The following is an 18,758-nucleotide window of genomic DNA, read 5'->3' on the forward strand; positions in this document are numbered from 1 at the left end:
CCACAACCCCAACCCCCAACCCCAACCCCAAAGAGATAAAGTTAAAGGTATTCGTCCAGCATTTTAATTATTAATTTAAAGTTTGGTGGTCAGAGAGAGAGTGAAGGAAAAAAGGATTAGACTAAAAATTCATTTTTTAGGGTAGTCTTATACACTAAACTTACTACACTCAGTTTATTGGTTTGCTTCCTTAATCTCGTTGAAGGAAGCATAAGGCTCTAAAACTGCTCAGAATTACGAACGCCAACAGCGGATACATCACTCCGTTTCTCGGCTCCCTATGAAAATACGCTCCGAGCATGGCTATTCCCACTGCAAGCAGCACCATGTGGATGACCACGCAAGTCCTTGCACGAAACACTCAAGCCCTGTCTTGCGAACCACCTCCTACGGACTTCGTAGCTGTATTTGAAGTCGGTTTGGCAGAGGTTGCACTTCGTGGAGCTGCCGATGTTGGTCTCCAGAGCGTGTTCGATGCTTGCCTTCAGGCATTCCTCATGCACGAAACTCGACCGTGCCCGTGCACTTGCAAGGACTGACCCTGCGTTCACCCTCTTCGAACTCACAGAGGCACAACCTGCACTACGTCATCTGCGCCTAGCTCATTATATTTACGATCTGCATTTGACCTCTGATTTCAAATTTTTTATTCTACTGGCGTTCCACCATTTACCGTCTGCAGGGAGACGGCCGTAGGGCTGCCGGCCTGTAGGAATTGTATTATTCTAGGCCAGAATTGCCATCTTGCCGGCTCGAATAAATATTAGATGATGGCATGTTCAGAGATCGTCTTTCTGGTGCTAGTGTTGAAGCCTTTGAATTGCGATAAATTGATAAGTGATAGCAGAAGTTCGGAACGAGCTAAGAATAAACTTCAAGGCCTCTCGCTAGCGCACTGAGTAGCCTCAGGTCTGCACGACTCGCAGGATGAAGCTGCAGCAGACTCGGATCGGGCTGCAGCTCCAATCCCACAAATTCGCCCGTTCTCGCTCGCCACCCCTCGAAGAACGATCAGCTCGCACCTTCCGTCTTAAACTCAAGTCGGACGAGTCCACCCAGTCCATCCAAAAAATTTACCAGCGCTAATCCTTGGAGCGCAGGGAGAAGACCGAAAAAGCTGAAGCTGAACGTCCTATACGAGAACCTGCAGAAAATCAACAGGGGCCTGAAGAACTCTCACGCAGAAACTCCAGGCCACAAATTTTTACAAGAGACAGCTGCCAGATCGTGCTGACCGTCAACAACCAAAAGCACAGCTTCCAGTGCCAACCCGTGACAAAACTGCTCTCGAATTCGCTAACGAACTCAAAAGCCGAGGCCCTCCTAGTTTTTCCCAAGCTCAGCCGGCTTTTAGGATTTTCCTGCAAACCGAACAACCTGAAAGTAGACTACATGCTGACGCCAGTCCAGCATCCCGGCTGACATTGCTGGCTGGCAAGTCTCTGAACATCGAGCCCTTTGTGGGCCTGAGGACGAACCGCCAGGTCAATATCTTGAGCTTCAAGATTTTGAGGTGCATCGGGGGCAGGCGGCTTCGCCAAGGTGTTTCTCGTGAGGAGCCGGATCGACGGGCGTTTCTATGCCATGAAGCTGATCCACAAGCAAATCCTGACCGACAGCCGACGCGAAATCATCGTCATCAACGAGAAGGAGATCATGGTGTCGGTCAACCATCCTTCCTGATGTCGCTGCAGTACTCCTTCGAAAGCAAGGGGACTACGCAGTGCTGGTGATGGAGTACTGTCCCGGAGGCGAGCTGTTCACCTACATCAAGCGGCAGAAAAACGGTTCGATGAGGAAACCGCGCGCTTCTACTTCCTGGAGATTCTGCTGGGCACTTGAGGAGCTGCACTCGAGGCATGTCATCTACAGGGACATCAAGCCTGGAAAACATTCTGATCGGGCTTGACGGCCACGTCAGGATCACCGACTTCGGGCTGAGCAAGCCGGGAATCCATGGCCGTGACCAGGCGCATTCCTTCTGCGGGTCGCCTGAGTACATGTCACCCGAGATGATCGCCAGGGCCGGCATTCCTTCACAGTGGACTACTACTGCCTGGGCGCGCTGCTGTACGAGATGGTGGTCGGTATTCCCCATTCTACTCCCGCAACACGGAATAGATCTACGAGGCGGTGATGACCGAGGAACTAGATTTTCCCAAGAATTTGCTACTGTCTGGTGAGATCAAGAGCCTGATGTCGTCGCTGTTGGTCAAGAACCCTAAGCTCAGGCTGGGCTCGCTTGCGGGGGGTGAAGGAGATACTGGCGCATCCATGGTTCGGGAAGCTCAAGAGTGACTTTATTATGGAGAAGAGGATGAACCCTCCGATCAAGATCAACGGGGACAACCTGAACTTCGACTTCAGCGCGCACCGCGAGTCTTAGCTTGAAACCGCGATAAATCCTGGAAAGCCAGATGCACCCCCTAAAGCCAAAAATTCAAGAGCCTCTTCGCGGATTTCTATTACGAAAAAAACGAGAAGATGCCGGCTTCCAAAGCCCTCTAGATATGAAACCTACGTCAGTATTTAATGTAGAAAGACCCCGAGGAAGTATCCGACGAGGCTGACAGCGAGATCAAGCCCAAGAGGAAGAGAGGCCGGCCTCCCAAGGCCAAGCACGTCGAGGAGGAAGAAAAGCCTGTCTTCGACTGCAAGTACTTCTTCGACGAGCCTGCCTAGCCCCTCAAAAAGGAGCAACTCGCCACCCTGCGGGACAGCTCAAAGGAGGTCAAATAGTTTTCGATGGACGGCCTAGTCAAGGCTCGGCAAGGTGGTCGAGGTATACGACGGGGACTCGCTCAAGATAATAATCTTCATGCACGGAGGGGCTGGTCAAAGTGCCCTCCGCCTGCAGGGCTACGACACTGCCGAAATCAAGTCCAGGGGTGCCCGAAGTAAAGGCCTTCGCGGAGTACACTCGTGATGTTATCCGCAAGATGGTGGGTGGCAAGATTGTCAAGGTGCTGATGAAAAGGGCAGACAAGTACGGCAGGGACACTGGCCTGCCTGATGCTCCGGCTCGCCGACAAGAGCGAGGTGTGTCTGAACGACTGGATGGTCGAGCAGAAACTGGCTCTGGTCTACGACGGCGGCCGCAAGCGGAGTTCACAGCGGAGATGGTCAGCCTCAGACCTGCTGAACAGCGCGGTTAAGCCCTCGAGGTGATCGATTATGCCTGATTTTATTGATGAGGGCGCAGGAACTTGATGCAGGAGTATATGCACGGTGTGGAGACTTCGCATGTCGTTGATTTCCAGAACGAGGGTCAATCGCATCTTCGAAAGGCCGAGGTCGCCCTTCCGGCTGAAATACCAGATGGAGAAAGAAACCTGGGGGATTGTCAACCCGGAGTCCAAGCCTCCGTGGGAGATGACCTTCGCAGGCAGCCGGGGCCGCGCAGGGTCAACCTCGCGCAGGAGCAGCCCGGGCAAGCGCATGGCCAGAAACTTCTCCAAACCTCCCAAGGCGTGTGGAAAAGCATGACCTGGGACAACAAAAATATCATAAAGTGAAGCTATAATATCCGCCATAAATGATTTCAGAAGAGGAGGAGTACCTGACCAAGCTGAGGGCCTACTACCGCTACCTGTTCCCGCACCGGGCCTCACCCAGTGGCTGTCTACTCCTCTGCTCCCAAACTGTCCAGGCCTCAACCACCGGGAGTTCAGCTATACCATGTTGCAGGACGGCCAGGAGATATACGTCAGGTACCAGATCGTCAAGGATGCCGAGGATTTGCTTCGGCCAGCTGCACGCGGTAACAGACCCCGGCCAAGATCGACATCGGGGCTTTCTTCGAGCAGCAGCCTCTGAAGGGCCGGCCGAACAAGCCCGTCTCGAAGTAGCTGGTGATCGACATTGATATCAACGACTATGACCAGGTCAGGACCTGCTGCCAGGGCAAGAAGGTTTGCGGCAGGTGCTGGAGAAATTCATGGCGATCGCGATCGATCTTCTGAAGACCAGCTTTGAGGAGGACTTCGGTTCAAAAACTTTATGTGCGTGTTTTCGGGGCGTCGGGGGGTGCACATGTGGGTTTGCGACCAAAAGGCTCTGAACCTGCAGGTGGCCAACGAATGGGCAGTCATTTCATACCTGAAGCTGGTCTCAGGCAATGAGTCCGTGAGCAGCCTGCTGTGGCGAGAACACCCTCCGCGAGGAACGCGTGGATGACAAAAGGAACGACAAAGAAACGTTTAAAAAAGCACTTGCTGGCTACCAGAGTACCGCCAATGTCGCAAGGGCGGTTCACTATCTCCGTCCTTACTTCCAGAACCGTCTGCCTGTAAGACCAGAAAATACTGAACGAAGAAAAATGTGTGGCGGATCATCCTGAAGATCCTGATGAACCGTTCGAAAGGACTCTACGAGAAGGTGCGGGCGCGGTGGGAGAAGGCGGGCCAGGCGGACTGGAGGTCGCTGCTCGACGAGGTCTAGAAAATATGAGAGGGAGGGGTCCTCCTATAAGCGGATTTCGTTCATCGAGGAATAAATCTATCTGACCTTTCTCTACCCTCGGCTCGGATATCGAGGTGTCCGTGCAGATGCACCATCTGCTCAAAAGCCCCTTTTCGTGCACCCCTCCTCCCACAAGGGTGTCTGTGCCCATTCCTTTCGAACGGCTGTTCGAGTTCGACCCTGCTGAGTCTGTGGACCTGCCACACCTTGATCAGAGAGCTGGAAGGCAGAGATGATCTTAAGCCCAACGACCCTAGAATCGCGAAATCGACCTCACTGCGGGAGGCGATCGAGGTGATCGAGGGAGCATGCAGAACGATGCGCGAAGGAGGGCAGGCCGAGCAGGCAGCCTTGATTTCTGAGATCAAATTAATGTCCAAGAACAAAGACCGCGAACTCTACAGCTGAAGAGCCTGGACAAATAGCCTGAGGTCCTGTCTTCGGAACTATAGGAAAGCCAGTAACCGGAGGTGATAATCGCCATGAGCAGCAGCTCAGGGCTGTTCCTCCGCAAGACCCTGTAAGAAAACATGCCTCCGAAGCTGGCCCAAGCACTGCCCTACTGGTCCCACCGCATCAACCGCAGATTCTCAGCCTCGCGGGTGTATTCCTCCACCCCCACCAATGCGAGCTGGGAGTAGCCTTCCTGGTAGTGCTGGGGCTGATGATCGTATCCTCGTTGGGCGTGAAGGTAGACCAGCTGGCCGCACTGGCTCTGGTGTGGAGCCTGGTCGCGGCCCTGCTGGGGGCGATCGTGATGATGCTCGGCAAGAAGGAAATAATCCTGCCGCTAAGCTTCGGCGAGCAGAATCAGCTGGAAGGAATGATGCGGGAGGTCCAGCTGGCTGAACGAGTACATGTGGGACATCACCGGCAAGGAGATCAAGCTGTTCAGGAAGGCGAGGCAGAGCTCACCCCGTGATATCTGACCCCTCATGGCTTAAAATGGATGATGATAACTCCTTGATCATGTTGGACGACAGCTTTAGTTCAAGCCCCCGCTCCCGCCAACGGCCGCACTCGCCCCAAGGCCTCGCAGTTCGAGCTGAGTCTGCTCACCACTGAACAAAATAACCAGGTCTACCCGCTAGACCCTGACGATCTGGCCAGGCTTGCCCGGCTTCTAGTACTACACAGGAGATAACTCCAAGCTGTTTGCGCAGAGAGTCATGGGCTGCGTGGGGGTGGTTGCTGGGGGTTGTGGAGCCGGCCTGTCCGTGCTTGTGCCCGTGCTTGCAGAACGGATGGCAGCAGGTGGAGCAAGGCTATGCTGGGCTAGTCTTTTCGCACGGGAAAATTGATCAGGAAAGTAGCACCAGGGCTGGGCTGGATCGACCCCCTAAACGAACGTATTTGCAGAGTCGACCTCAGGCTGTCATACGAGCGGTTTGAGCAGACCGCCATATCCTCAGATTTCTATAGGGTACGGATAAGCGCCTGTATTAACTACCAAATAATCAGCCCAGAACAATTTAAACTAAGGGTCGGCTCCAGCCACCGGGAAAGGGTCAAAACGGCCTGCATGTCTGCCCTCGGCCATAGGGCCAGTAAAATGACATTCGAGGAAGATGGTTCCGGCAGGACAGCAAGCTGACCGAAGGCCTGGAACTTGAGCTTAGTGGCCAATTCAAATCCCTCGGAGTGGGAGTAGCCGGCCTCTACGTCAAACGAGTACTCATCGACGAGTAAGACAACCTGATGGCGGTCAGGCTGGCCTAACTGCAAAGCGAAGCCACGCTTTCTCTCGCAAGAGGTTAGCTAGCCACCACGAGGATCATGAGGGACACTAACTGAGGAGTCGGCGTCCGCCCTGGTCACGTATAAAAAACTGGGTTTGTTGAAACTCTTTGCAAGGAGAATGATATTTTGTTCCATTGATCCTGCAGTGATCATGAATATGTCATTACGGCTGATCGAGTCGCTGACCTCTCGGGCCCCCTTCGGTTAGCTCGCCACGAGCCGTCTCTACCACACGGTCGTGGATTTGGGTGCTGTGCCTGCAGGGAGGAGTTTGCGACTGCCATCTTTTCACACGCTTAGAAGGAAAATCTGAATATACATTTAAAGCGGGGAACAGGACGGTTCTGCTTTTGGATGGGACAAAACTGATCCCGTAAGGTGACTGGCAGGCGGCCCTTGCCAAGGCACATGCACTGGCTGCAGATCTGGTGGTTTATGGGGGCTGCAAGATAGAACAGATGCTTCTAACACGAGGGAGTGGTGTGACCTAGATCGAGAGGCACTCAATTAGTCCTGAGGATGACAAATACGTAGTCTTGATGGCGGGCTTGTCAAAAGATTAAATTTTGATTTAAAAGTACTTAGCTGGCAAAAAGCAGTAGGCGCTCATCAATGAATGTTATCGATTCAAAGTTTGACTGTCCGAGTTTGTTCGCAGGGTTAAATGTTTTACATAGATGCAATCGAGTCAGACTGGCTAATGTCATTTTATTCTCAGAAGGCTTTATAGAACGGTGGATTATTAAAAATGATTTAATAATCGGATAAACTAGCCGTTAATTATTCAATAATTTGTGAAAAAAATAATAGTGAATATTCTGGTCAAAGAAAATTAATTTAAATTGCGAATCTGATTATCCTCCAGTTCATAAACTCTTTACAATCTTAGCTTTTCTTGCTGCCCTGATAATTTTATCACAGCTCACACAGGAATGTCTGCACTAAATGAAAAGCTAGTCTAGATGGCAGCCCCATCTATTCAGCTCGATTGGCTGATCCTTCGTTAGCATTTTTCCAGGATCAGAAATACCCGAACTTCCATCAGAATAATCCGTCGACAATGCCAGGCCCTTCAAATATGAGAGAATCCATTAAAACAAAGTCTATCATTACACAGGCTATTCGTTATAGAAAATAATAATTTTTCACGGAAATGCACCGTTATTTGGATTGCCTCGATTCGGCAAAACAGACGGCCAGTGAGAACCTTGAGGGGCCGGAACTGCCCCTCGTGAGCAGCTGGGTGGTGTTTCTGCACTTTATTCTTTGCTTTGAAGGATTCAAATAATCCTCAAATTAATCGACTTTTATTATTAAATTATACGAAAGGGTTGTCTACTGTGTCAGCCCCAGATAGAAGCTTGAGTCGAGGCTCTCGAGGATAGACTGGCCTTTCCAGAGGGAGAGCTCGGGCTGCCACGTTTTGGGTTGCATTTCTGAACTCGATCCTTGATCAGGCATATCCGCAGTCGGGTTTCCATTCAAGCAGTAGAAGTAAGGCTTGCCGAGGGATAGCGAGAAGAGTGTTTTTGGAGTAATTAGGGAATGACCCTTGACTCTTTGAGCGGAAATTAAGGGGAAGATATTATCATTAGCACGAGCCGAGTGATAATTTCGATGTTGAGAGACCGCGAAGGCAGCCCTGAGCTCAACAGTTATGAGGTCAAGCCCAGGATCTCTAAAAACCTGCGGTCTGCGGGTATGTCCATGCCTACGGCCACTAACCATCATTCAGGTCTACCGTCCCAAGAACCGAGCCAAGCCCTACGATAGGGATCGACCCCCACAACTGACCCCCACAAAAAACAAAAAATTGTCCTTCTGGAGCCAGTTCGACCAGTATTTCAGCTGCCCTTCCAAGTAGCTGATCCAGAGGCTGGCAGAATATACCCCTACTCCATGACCAAGGCCCATTTCTACTCCAAAACCCTACGGATCCACCCTCACCGGACGGTCTCGTATTTGAACCAAAGTCTAGCCATATCGCGGGCTACACGATTTTTGAAATAGGGCGGGGTGGAGGAGGCCCTGGATTATCCACATAGAAGCTAGGAGCTGGTCTGGCAGGTCAAGCTCGCTATTGAGAAGGAGGAGCTGGCTGCCCATTTGAGTAAGAAGAATTTTGTGCTCAGTGAGGTTTCTTTGGATACCATATTCCTTGAGAAGCGATTGGAGGAGTCGAGCCATGGAATTCAGGCCACGATTCGCAAACTGCTGGACCAGGATTACTCGCCCAGTCTCGACCTCTGCCCTGCAGTCCCGAAAAATCCAGGATGAGTTCGGCAACGCCCTTCTGATGCGCAACTTGCTGAAAGGGCTGAGCACCGTGCTGGACGAATCTGATTGGATGTACACGCTCGATGTCTCGAACCACGAGGAGGCTCTCGTCCAAATCGAAAAGCTCAAGAAGGTCAAGCGCAAAAGAAAGCTGAAGACATACTGTCAGATCTGCTTCAACGGACGGCGTGAGGCATGAACGAAATAAAGACCTGCCAGTGCGGGGTCAAATTCACACGGCCTGCTTCTCCTCCCGCGCCAGCTGCAAGAACGAGTGTCAGAGCTGTGCGGGACAAGATCAAGTTCAACTCGTACACCAAGTAAAAATCCTGCCACTATTGCGGGGTGAAGGCTACCCCCTTTTAAGACTGCTTTGGTAGAGGACAGGACCGTGCAGTACCACCCTGCCTGCCTGATAATGGCGGGGGCGGCGGCCTACAAGGACGGGGTGATCGAGCCCTGCAAGGCGGTAGCTCGGAAGGGAGGGGAGCACAAGTGCAAGGGCTGCGACAGGAGCGACGGGGTGGTGGTGGGCTGCTCGGCCTGCGGCAACTACTGGCACCCCCTCTGCGCCTTTTTTAATGGTAATAAATTGACTGGCACCAGAACCGGAGAGTTATAGATATCGGTGTAGGTGAATTGCTGCCAGCTGGGGTGGGACAGCGACAAGCTGGCCTTCTATCGCAAGACCCTCACCAACGGCAAGAACCTGCTCAAGTTCGGCAGGTTCTAGCCTTCCCTTTTCAAGGGCCATTGATTTTTATGTGCTGGCATGGCAGCTCGCAAAATTAATAATGAATATTGATCAGACGATCAAGGAGATGCTGGCCAAGGGCGAGGACCCCAAGGAGATCGTGTCGGAGGCCTGCAAGCCCCAGTGCAAGTGGTACGAGGACAAGCTAGGCCGCTGCGAGACCAAGCTAAAATAGCTGAAAGGCGTGAATGCAGAGCTGTCGTGCATGTACCCCTTCAGGGACTGGGTGACCTGCCTGGACGGCTGCGTCAACCCCGCTATCCATCGGCAGCTGGTGGGCAACGAAAAAGGCTTCATCTCTTGATATCATGAAAAACATTATCATCACGGGCTGCAATCAGGGTATCGGCTATGGCCTGCTGCGGGCGATGGCCGGCCTGCCCCACACCCATCTCATCATGGCCTGCAGGGATGTCGCCAAGGCACAGTAAGCTGGCTCCCTTGTCCTCAGAGATATCCCCCAGGCCAACATCACCATCGAGCCCCTTGACCTTTCAAAGCCTGCCATCATCGAATCCTTTGTGGATCGCCTACAGGGACAGTCGATCCACACACTGATAAACAATGCCGGGGTCTATCATGACACCAAGTCCCCTGCGGAGGCGGTCTAATCCACTCTAGCGACCAATTGTCACGGCCCCTTTTCACTGACCCAGAAAATCCTGCCCCTAATGGCGGAAGGAGGCAGGGTGGTAACCCTCGGCTCGTCGGTCGGCCAGCTTAAACTCATTCCTGACCGATCATGGAGACAAAGACTCTCAGACGCTTATATCAGCTATTCGACTCTGTCCTAGTTCATTTCGCAGTACCAGACCTGCATTCTGTAAGGCACCTGGAAGGAGAAGGGTATGTATATGCACCCCTACCCGGTTTCTAAGCTTGTTGACAATCTGTTCGTGAAGTGCATGGCCGCCGACGAGATGGTGAGGGCGAAGAGTATTGGCATGTATGCGGCGTGTCCGGGGTTGGTCAAGACTGCGCTTTCCAAACAGCGGGGCAAGAAGACAGTGGCGGAAGGGGCGCAGACCCCCTTTTTCCTGGCGACGGAGGCAGCCTTGCCAGTGAGTTTCCAGGGCCAGCTGATAAAGGACAAGGCAGTGTGCGAGTATTTAACTTGCCCTTGATCATTAATTAATTCAAACAATCAGAAATATCATGGAGTGGTAACATTTCACCAAATTCGTGGATTCCATTAAAGCGCTCGATTAGGTTTTGCGGAATTATTAGCCGGAGTCTTTTGCTAGACTTAAATAAAAAAATTAGTCTAGGACGGTCATCGTACTGGACGATGACGAGTGGGTCAAGCCTGCTTTGCAGACCCGTCCTGACTCCCCAAAGAACGTCTGCAATTGCAAGCGAGGCTGTTACAACAACCGTTGCAAGTGCACAAAACTGTCAAAAGCGTGCACTCCGAACTGCCTCTGCCAACGCACTCGCAATTGCAGACAGTTGCGCCTGAAAATGTGATCGATTCCAAATAAAATAATGCAGCAGCATCTCGAGTCCCTGTGCCAGGCCATCGACCGCCAGATCGATAGCTGCGGGGCCAGCCTCAGGGCCGTCGCTGAGGAGTCCAAGGGAGTTGTCGCTGACCGCTTGATGAGCTATGAGAGGGATTTGGCCGCCCTTGTGCAGCTCGATTCCGGGGTGGAACACCTGCTTAACTAGGGGTGGCTAGCCCAATCGCTCTTCGAGATGGCCAGCAAAGTACGCGCTCAGCTTAACGAACACCAATTCTCACGTCTGTTCGTGTTCAAGCCTTAGCTGCCCGACTTAAGATCAATTTTATCAAGGAGGCCGAGAAAGGAGAAAAGCGAGGACACGATCAAGCCGATTGCAGAGCTGAGCAGTGCTGTCTCGAGGAAGGTGACGCTTTCGTATGGAGGGGTGCTTGACCTGTCGGGGTCAGGACTTTCTGATTCTGAGCTTGAACTGCTAGTCGAAAGGCTGGCGGGCAGGACTGACATCTCGACCCTCAAGCTCGCCAGAAACAACCTGACGGACGTGTCAGTGGGGAGGATGGTTGAGTCGCTGGGCTGGGTGGAGCATGTGAACCTTAGCAGCAATCGCCTGACTAGCGGGGCCCTGGATCGCATAGAGAAGGCGCTGGGGTCGATATCTTTGAAGAGTGTGTATATGACCAAGAATTGTATCAGCAGGTTTAAAGAGAAGCACCGGGAGGCCATCTTCCTGGCCAAAGGGGTCAAGCTGTTTCTGTGAGGCAGGTGACTTAAATCATTACTGGATAGAAGGATTGTCATAAAGTATATTGGCAGCATGGCTCTTTTGTACATTATATAACATTAATGATAAAAGATAGTGAAGATTAGTTCGCTTTCTTTCAGCAGAGCAGGGTCATCGCTTTAGACAGTGCCTCAGAGCGGTCGTTCAGCTAGTAGCTCATTTTGGATATCAAGCCGATCTCAGAGCCATACTCGCGCAGTTCGCAGCTTTCCTCCGCTTCGCAGGAGTCTATGCTGATGCTGGTCTAACGCAGCACCCAGCACTTCGTCTAGTAGAACTTTGAACTCTACAAGGACCTGTCTGCCCGGGCCCAGAAAAAGGCCGAGCAGCAGGGCAAGCACAAGATCCTATCCAACTAAATCATCATCAACAACCTGCCAGGGATGCTCCGCACTCGGGCTTTCAAGGAAGGCGCTGAAAAACTGTACCTGCAGGTCTATAAGGACGATATCGCGAGGCTAGCGAGGGCGAAGAAGCCTTGGTTCAGCTTTTTCACGGACTGCCTCTCCTATGCGGACGAGGGCCGGCTGTCCGAAATGGACAAGCTGGCTGCCTACGCCCAGCAGGGGGGTAGCCACCCTCCCGCCTAGCTACGCGCCAGGATCGCTGCCTTAACCGGGGAGGAGCCTGGCGCCAACCTCCAAGAGGGGAAGTTAGGGATTTTAGCACTATTCTTAGTACTGGGGTACTGCGAGTAGAGCAGGCTAGTCGGTAGCTACTACGGGAGGATGCCTGCCCGACTGTTCTACGGCATGGTTGTGAAGATGGCCGAGATGCTGACCCTGGAGTGTCCAGAGGTGTTCGCAGGGCGGCAGGCGCAGTCGGTGGAGGAGATGGTGCAGCTGTACGCAGAGTGCTGCGACGCGGGGCTGATCGCGATCACCGAAGGCCTGGACCCTGCGACGGCCATCCTGGAGCTCAGAAGCGTGTACTTTTGAAGTTAAATTATAATGAAGAACGTAAAGCACTAGTGTTACAACAAGGTCTTCATCAACCAGCGCAAGATGGACTTTGAAAGGCACCGCAGCCAGCTCAAGCTCATCTCGTCCGCCCGCCCTGAAGTCAAGGTCAATGAGTTCAAGCTTCCGTACATCCGGAACGCAAGGTATCGCATCAAGGAGATCAACGAGCGCAGGATCCTGGAGGAGAACGAGCGCATCCTACAGAAGCTGTTGCTGGTGCGGCACAGCGACCAGGTGGCCGACTCCAGCTCTGTGTCGGTCCCCATAAAGCCCAAGAACGAACCCACCTCGTACCAAATCCACCGCAGGCTGAAGAAAAAACTGATCAACGAAGAAAACCACCGCCTGCTCAAGCGCATCCACGACTCGGTCAGTTCTATCCACCGCTACCTCTGATTATTTGATCCATGGATATGTCCGGCACTATCGCCAGGCTCAGGGAACGCCCCCTCGTGCACTCCTGGTTGGTCGTCCTTGAGGTCCTTCTGCAGGCGCCCTGCTTTCCTCAGGATTTTTAGAAACGCATCTTTTAGCCGGCTGGCCTTACCCTCTCAGAAACTAAGTTCTACTTTAAGTTTGCAGATGGCCTGCAGCCACCCTACCTGGAGGGCAATGTTCAGGCCCTGCTGCAGCTGCTCTGTCAAATTCTGGGTCGCCACGACTACGATTCTCTGAGGGTTGGGCTGCTGGCTATCGACACAGATACACTCATCGCCCAGATAACTTCCCGCAGCTATGATCAAATTCTTATCAAAGAAAAATAGCGGCTTGAAAGAACAGTCGACACGAAAAAGATCGAACTCGCACCAGTCCACGGAAGCATGCTGCGCACGGCGCTAAACAAACATCCCATTTCGGAGGTGACCAGGGTCGAGCCCAAGGGCAAAGGTTATAAAGCTTGGTTCACTATCCGCAACCCTTTCAATGTCAGCATTGAAGGCCAGTTCGTCATCACCGCTTAGCAGGCGGCAGTATGCACCTAGGTCCTGACAGAGCATCCTGTCACGAACGAAGTTGTGAAGGTTGAGATTGTGAGGTACCTGGCTCGTAGGGTTCTGCCTTACGGAAGGATTTATGTCAACTCGAGAGGCAGCTTCGGGTTCAGCATGACGGTGAGGGGAATGCCTAGCGCTGCCTCGATGGATTTCATGTTACAAGCGATGAACTACGCAGTCACGAACGAGACCTGTGAAATTGCGATCCGGGCTGGAATCTTTGACAGGGAGGCTATCAAAACGAGCAGATATTTTGTTTACAACCGGGAGAAGTACGAGCAAGATTTAAGGTAGCTTAACGAGATTGAGGACAGGGCGATCGATCTGTAATCCGTCTACAATTTCGAAGGATCAGTGCTGAAAAACCTAGAGGAGTGTGAGACTCTTGAGGAAGAAGAGATCGCCGAAGGAGGGTTCTGCAGGATCTCGTTAATCAAGAATGCGATCGGACAGTTCATCTGCAAGTCCCCACGAGCGGATAAGCAACCCGAGGCAATCAAGAAACTACGGCAAGAGGTGAAAGTGCTGTAGAAGATGAGGAAATGTAGCTGGCTTTGCAACTACTTCATAAGGGATGATTTTTAGAGCAGGCCAGCGCTGTACGTTGAGGTGTGCAATTCCTCGCTGCAGAGGTTTTTGGAATTCAAGAGTAGGATCTTCGGACTACTTTTTAGGGTCGACATGGCTCTGCAGGCGACGACTGCCGTCAACGCAGTCCATCTGCAGAGGGTCGTGCATTTCGACATCAAAACCGAAAATTTCATGGTCGTCTTTTGCAATAAAATCCCTTACCTCAAACTGATCGACTTTGGCTAAAGCCAGCTCGAGCACCAACTTAAGGGACATTTCCCAGGAGTGTCTCTGCTAAGCGCAAGCCCCTAATGCCTAAAAGGATTGACGCTTACCATGAAATCAGATATCTACTCTCTAGGTTCGGTGCTGTTCTAAATATTTTTCAACAAAAAGTACCTTTCCTACAAAGACCCGGAGTAGGCAAAGAGAAAAATAATGTCTGGCGACTTTGATATCGAGGGGGAGGCCTCCTGCCAAGGCGAGTTGTACCAGAAAGTGCTGGCGATCATGGTTTCGATCTGCCGAGAATGCCTCAAAATGAATCCCGCAGAAAGGCCTACCACCAAAGAGCTGCTGGGCAAGCTCCGCCGGTTAAAGCACGTCATCCTGAGAATAATCTGAGATCGGCTCCATTGAATTCACTAAAATTACCATTGCATTAATAAATTAACTATTAAATGGCAGAAAACGTTGAGCCACATATTCTGATGCGCTACGAGCTTCAGAAGAAGATCGGGAATGGCGCCTACGGGCATGTGTGGAAAGTGCTGGACAAAAAGTCTGGCCAGGTTTACGCCCTCAAAAAGAATTTCGACGCCTTTCAGAATCGCACTGACGCCCAGCGCACCTACCGCGAAGTGATGGCCCTGCGATCCATGGCGCACGAAAACATCGTGGTGCTCCACCGTTTATATAAAGCCGAAAACGAAAAAGACGTTTACCTCGTGTTCTAGCACCAAGAGGCGGACCTCAACAGGGCCATCAAGGAGAACATCCTTGAGGACCTGCACAAACGGTGGATCACCTACCAGATTTTCAAGGCGGTCAAGTACATCCACTCAGCCGGCCTGGTCCACCGCGACCTCAAGCCTTCCAACATCCTGCTCAACTCGGACTGCAATGTCAAGGTCTGCGACTTTGGGCTTGTCAGGACCTTGGGCGTCGAGGCAGATGATTCTCAGGTCATGACGGACTACGTGGCGACCCGGTATTATAGGGCGCCGGAGATCCTGCTCGGCAGCCAGAAGTACACCAAGGCAGTTGATATTTGGTCGGTGGGCTGCATCCTCGCGGAAATGTATAACAACCGTAAACCGATCTTCACAGGGTCGTCGACCTACTAGCAGATTAGCAAGATCTTCACGTTCTTAGGGCCTCCTTCTCAAGAAGACGTGGAATCGCTGTAGCACAGGGAGGCTGAATAAATTATTAGGTCTCTCTCGCTGACTAAAAGGCAAAAATTGAGTGATATCCTGTACGCGCCGCCCGAGGCCATTCGCATCATCGAGTCCATGCTGATTCTCAACCCTAAGAAGCGGGCGACCATCGAGCAGCTGCTGAGCCATCCTTACGTCAAGACCTTCAGAAAGCCCGCCACTGAAATTTCTGCCGCCAGCCAGATCGTCCTCCCCGTCAGCGATAACACGAAGCTGGCGATAAAGGACTACCGCAAAATGCTGTATGACCTTTCTGGCAAGAACCTGCTGGAACTGGAAAAATAAGCAACCTTCTAACGAGAGCGAGAGGAAACCCGCCTCCGACGTTAGAAAGAGCTCGAGCAGATCGAGAGGTAGCGAGAAAAGGAGCGGCAAAGAGCCAAGCAAAAGGAGCAAGAACGGCGGCAGGCAGAGCAGAGGAACGAGCGCTAAGAACTGGCAAAGAAGCAATTCAACTTAGAAAAGTAGATGTACAGGCGGTAGCTAATCTCGAAGTCAAAGGAGCGCAGGTTTTCTTACAGCAAGAAGGGAGAACGTTCCCTCAACTACAAGTTCAACGTCACCCCGGAAAAACCTGAGCGTAGGGAGACCTACACCTATATCAAGCCCTTCAGCCAGCTCAAGGAAGAACTGCGGGCCAAGTCCCAGCTGAGAGGCCGGAATGCCAGCCCCCACAAGCCTCTGCTCGAAAGCCCTGCCAACCTGGGGTTCGCGCCGGATCCCCCCCAGGGCGAAAAGCCGAGCATGCTACAATACGTATTCGCGAACCGTCGCATCCTCGACATAAAGTGATGATCAGAGCATAGCAGTGAGCCCCCATGGGCTGGCAAGAAGCCTGTATAGCTTAGTGGTAGAGCACCTGCCTAGTAAGCAGGAGGTCAGCGGTTCAATCCCGCTTACAGGCTTTTTTATGTCAATCATTCACTACGTGCAGGCAGCTGTCTGACCACCGCCCGCCGGGTTTTTTCTGTTATGAGCTGTCCTCTGGCCCAGATGCCTTTGACCGTCTGTCTCGGCGATCTAAGCTAGCCGCTGCCTTCTCGCAGACCCTCTAGAAATAGTCCTTTGAAGGTGGTCCCGTCATGCCAGTATATTATGCCCTCACCGTGCCGCTTGCCCTCTTTGAACTCCCCCTTGAAGCAGTACTCTTTGCAGCTGTAAAGGCCGGGACCATCCATCACCCCTCTTTTGAAATTCCCCGCATATTAAAATTCAGAGCTCATAAGTTGTCCTTCGCCCTCAAAGCGGCCTTCTTTGTAATAACCTCGGTAGATCATCCCATTTGCGAAGACTTCGCTGCCGAACCCGTCTTTTTTATCATGTTTGAAACCACCTTAATAAACGTCTCCGGAAAAGCTAGTCAGTTTGCCATACCCCTAGGCCCCTTCATTCCATTGCCCCTTGTACACGTCACCTTGCTTGCTGCGATGCGAAGCGCAGTACCCTTTCGCGATTCCATGTTCCCAGTCGCCTATATAAACTCGACCGTCCGGGTAATTCATCCTGCCGTGGCCGTGGTGCAGCCCAGCTTTGAAACTCCCGCAGTACTGACCCAAGTCAGGGTAGATTTATAGCCCATGCCCCTATTTTTAGTCGTTATCCCATTCCCCCTCGTACCGGTAGCCTTTTGCCGTAACTAGAATTCCCAGTCCCTGGCGAAACCCGGCGGAGAGCTGACCCAGGAAGAGGGCGTCCGCATATCGGACTATCTGCAGGCCCCTGGCCAGCAACAGCTCGTTCATGTCGACGTTGCTGAGGGCCTTGCTGGTCTCATAATGCTCGAAGAAGTGGATGGGATCATCTAATAAACTCGAAGGCATTTAATATCAAGGCTTGGATGGCTTTTTGCGGTCAGTGGTGTAGCGCAGGCGGGGCTTGGCCCGGGGCTACCGGCCTGCGCGGATGAACTACTAGAGGCTGATCGGCTTGTCCACCTTCTCGAACAGGAAAGGAAAATTATCCATTATTATCTATCATCATCCCAGCTCAGCAGCACTTCCTCGAGCGCTCTTTTCGCTCCTGCCCGATCTTGACTCCCTGCGACAGGCGGTCCTCGCTGCCGCCGTTCAGCTTCTAGGCGATCACGGTGAACATTTCCTGGTCAGGCTGCTACGGTAATCCCCTTGCCGTCCTTCGCACTCACCAGGAACAGCCGGGCGTCGATCTTCTTGGCAAACTCCTTGCTCTCTTCGTACCGGACCTGTTCTGAATCGATCAGATCGTTTTTGTTGCCGACCAGCACTATCATGACGTTCTTGGGGGCGTTTTCCTTGATTTCCTTGATCCAATGCTCGAGGGCTTTGAAGGAGTCCTTGTCGGCGATGTCGTAGACGGCCAGAGCCACCCGCGAGTCCTTGAAGTAGATCCTCGTTATAGCCTGGAATTTTTACTGACCGGCTGTGTCCCAGATCTGGAATTTGACAGCCTGCCCCTCTCCATACCGATGCACTTTCTCCATGAAAGAAGCCCCGAAAGTGCTATCGATATCAGGACTGTACTTGTCCTCGATGAACCTGCGAGTGATACAGCTCTTCCCGACCCCAGACTTTCCGACCAGGATAACCTTGATCTATTTTAGTTTCATTATGAATTAATGTCAGAGACTGCCCCGCCTTTACAACAAAAATAACCAACCCTCCACTCGGACCCGGGTCGGAAGGGTCCGTCACGCACGGCCTGGCGTTAATGCTGGCCGAAGCCTTTTGAAGTTGGAGAGCAGCTTTAACGCGAGTCATGCGTACGAAATGCTGACGAAGTTGAAGAGGACAAACAGGGGGGCAGCACGCAGACAGGCCCAGAGCGTGGACTAACTAGCCAGCCTGCAGCAACAAGTACGAGTACGGGAAGGAGGCCAGGTCTAGATCCGGAAGCGGATCGACAACAAACTGCTGTGGGAAGCAATCCTGGGTTGACTAATGCATCTTAAAAGCAGTTAATTAATTAAATAAATTTATTTCTTGTGAAGTGCACTCTAAAATAAAAGATTGGGGATCAGGGGTGGCCGGTGATCGGAGGGAGGTCCAGGTTCCCGAAGAACACCATGTAGGGGATGTACTCTGATTCGACCAGGTCTATCTGGCCGAAGAACAGTCCCGGCAGTCCTGTCGTTGAGAGGTCGGGCGGCTGGCTGCTGGGGTAGGGCCGGCTTTCGCTGGTGGTTTCGGGCCGGGGCTGGGGAATTGAATTTTTGATTCTCCCAACCCCAACCCCAACCCCAACCCCAACCCCAACCCCAACCCCAACCCCAACCCCAACACCAACCCCAACCCCAACCCCAACCCCAACCCCCAACCCCCAACCCCAACCCCAACCCAAC

The 18,758-nt window shown here is 52.3% G+C and overlaps 2 protein-coding genes and 1 non-coding gene across 3 annotated transcripts; all 3 read left to right on the plus strand.

The window, feature by feature from the left end:
• Nucleotides 1-1,354: 1,354 nt before the first annotated feature.
• LOC127594903 (cAMP-dependent protein kinase catalytic subunit gamma-like) lies at nt 1,355-2,682 on the plus strand (the record flags this gene model as incomplete). The annotated part of the gene is given in 9 exon segments (XM_052056656.1): nt 1,355-1,520; nt 1,522-1,672; nt 1,675-1,712; nt 1,715-1,777; nt 1,780-1,836; nt 1,838-1,885; nt 1,887-2,025; nt 2,028-2,083; nt 2,539-2,682. Coding segments are annotated over 9 exon segments (862 nt in total), but the record flags the coding sequence as incomplete, so codon positions are not given.
• A 12,001-nt stretch (nt 2,683-14,683) lies between these two features.
• LOC127594904 (mitogen-activated protein kinase 15-like) lies at nt 14,684-15,727 on the plus strand. The gene is given in 1 exon segment (XM_052056657.1): nt 14,684-15,727. A coding segment is annotated over 1 exon segment (1,044 nt).
• Nucleotides 15,728-16,275: 548 nt separating this feature from the next.
• Nucleotides 16,276-16,347, plus strand: trnat-agu (transfer RNA threonine (anticodon AGU)). The gene has a single exon. It is a non-coding gene; the product is annotated as a tRNA-Thr (tRNA).
• Nucleotides 16,348-18,758: the final 2,411 nt, after the last annotated feature.

The sequence above is a fragment of the Hippocampus zosterae genome, unplaced genomic scaffold, assembly GCF_025434085.1.
Source record: "Hippocampus zosterae strain Florida unplaced genomic scaffold, ASM2543408v3 HiC_scaffold_305, whole genome shotgun sequence".
NCBI classification, from domain to species: Eukaryota; Metazoa; Chordata; class Actinopteri; order Syngnathiformes; family Syngnathidae; genus Hippocampus; species Hippocampus zosterae.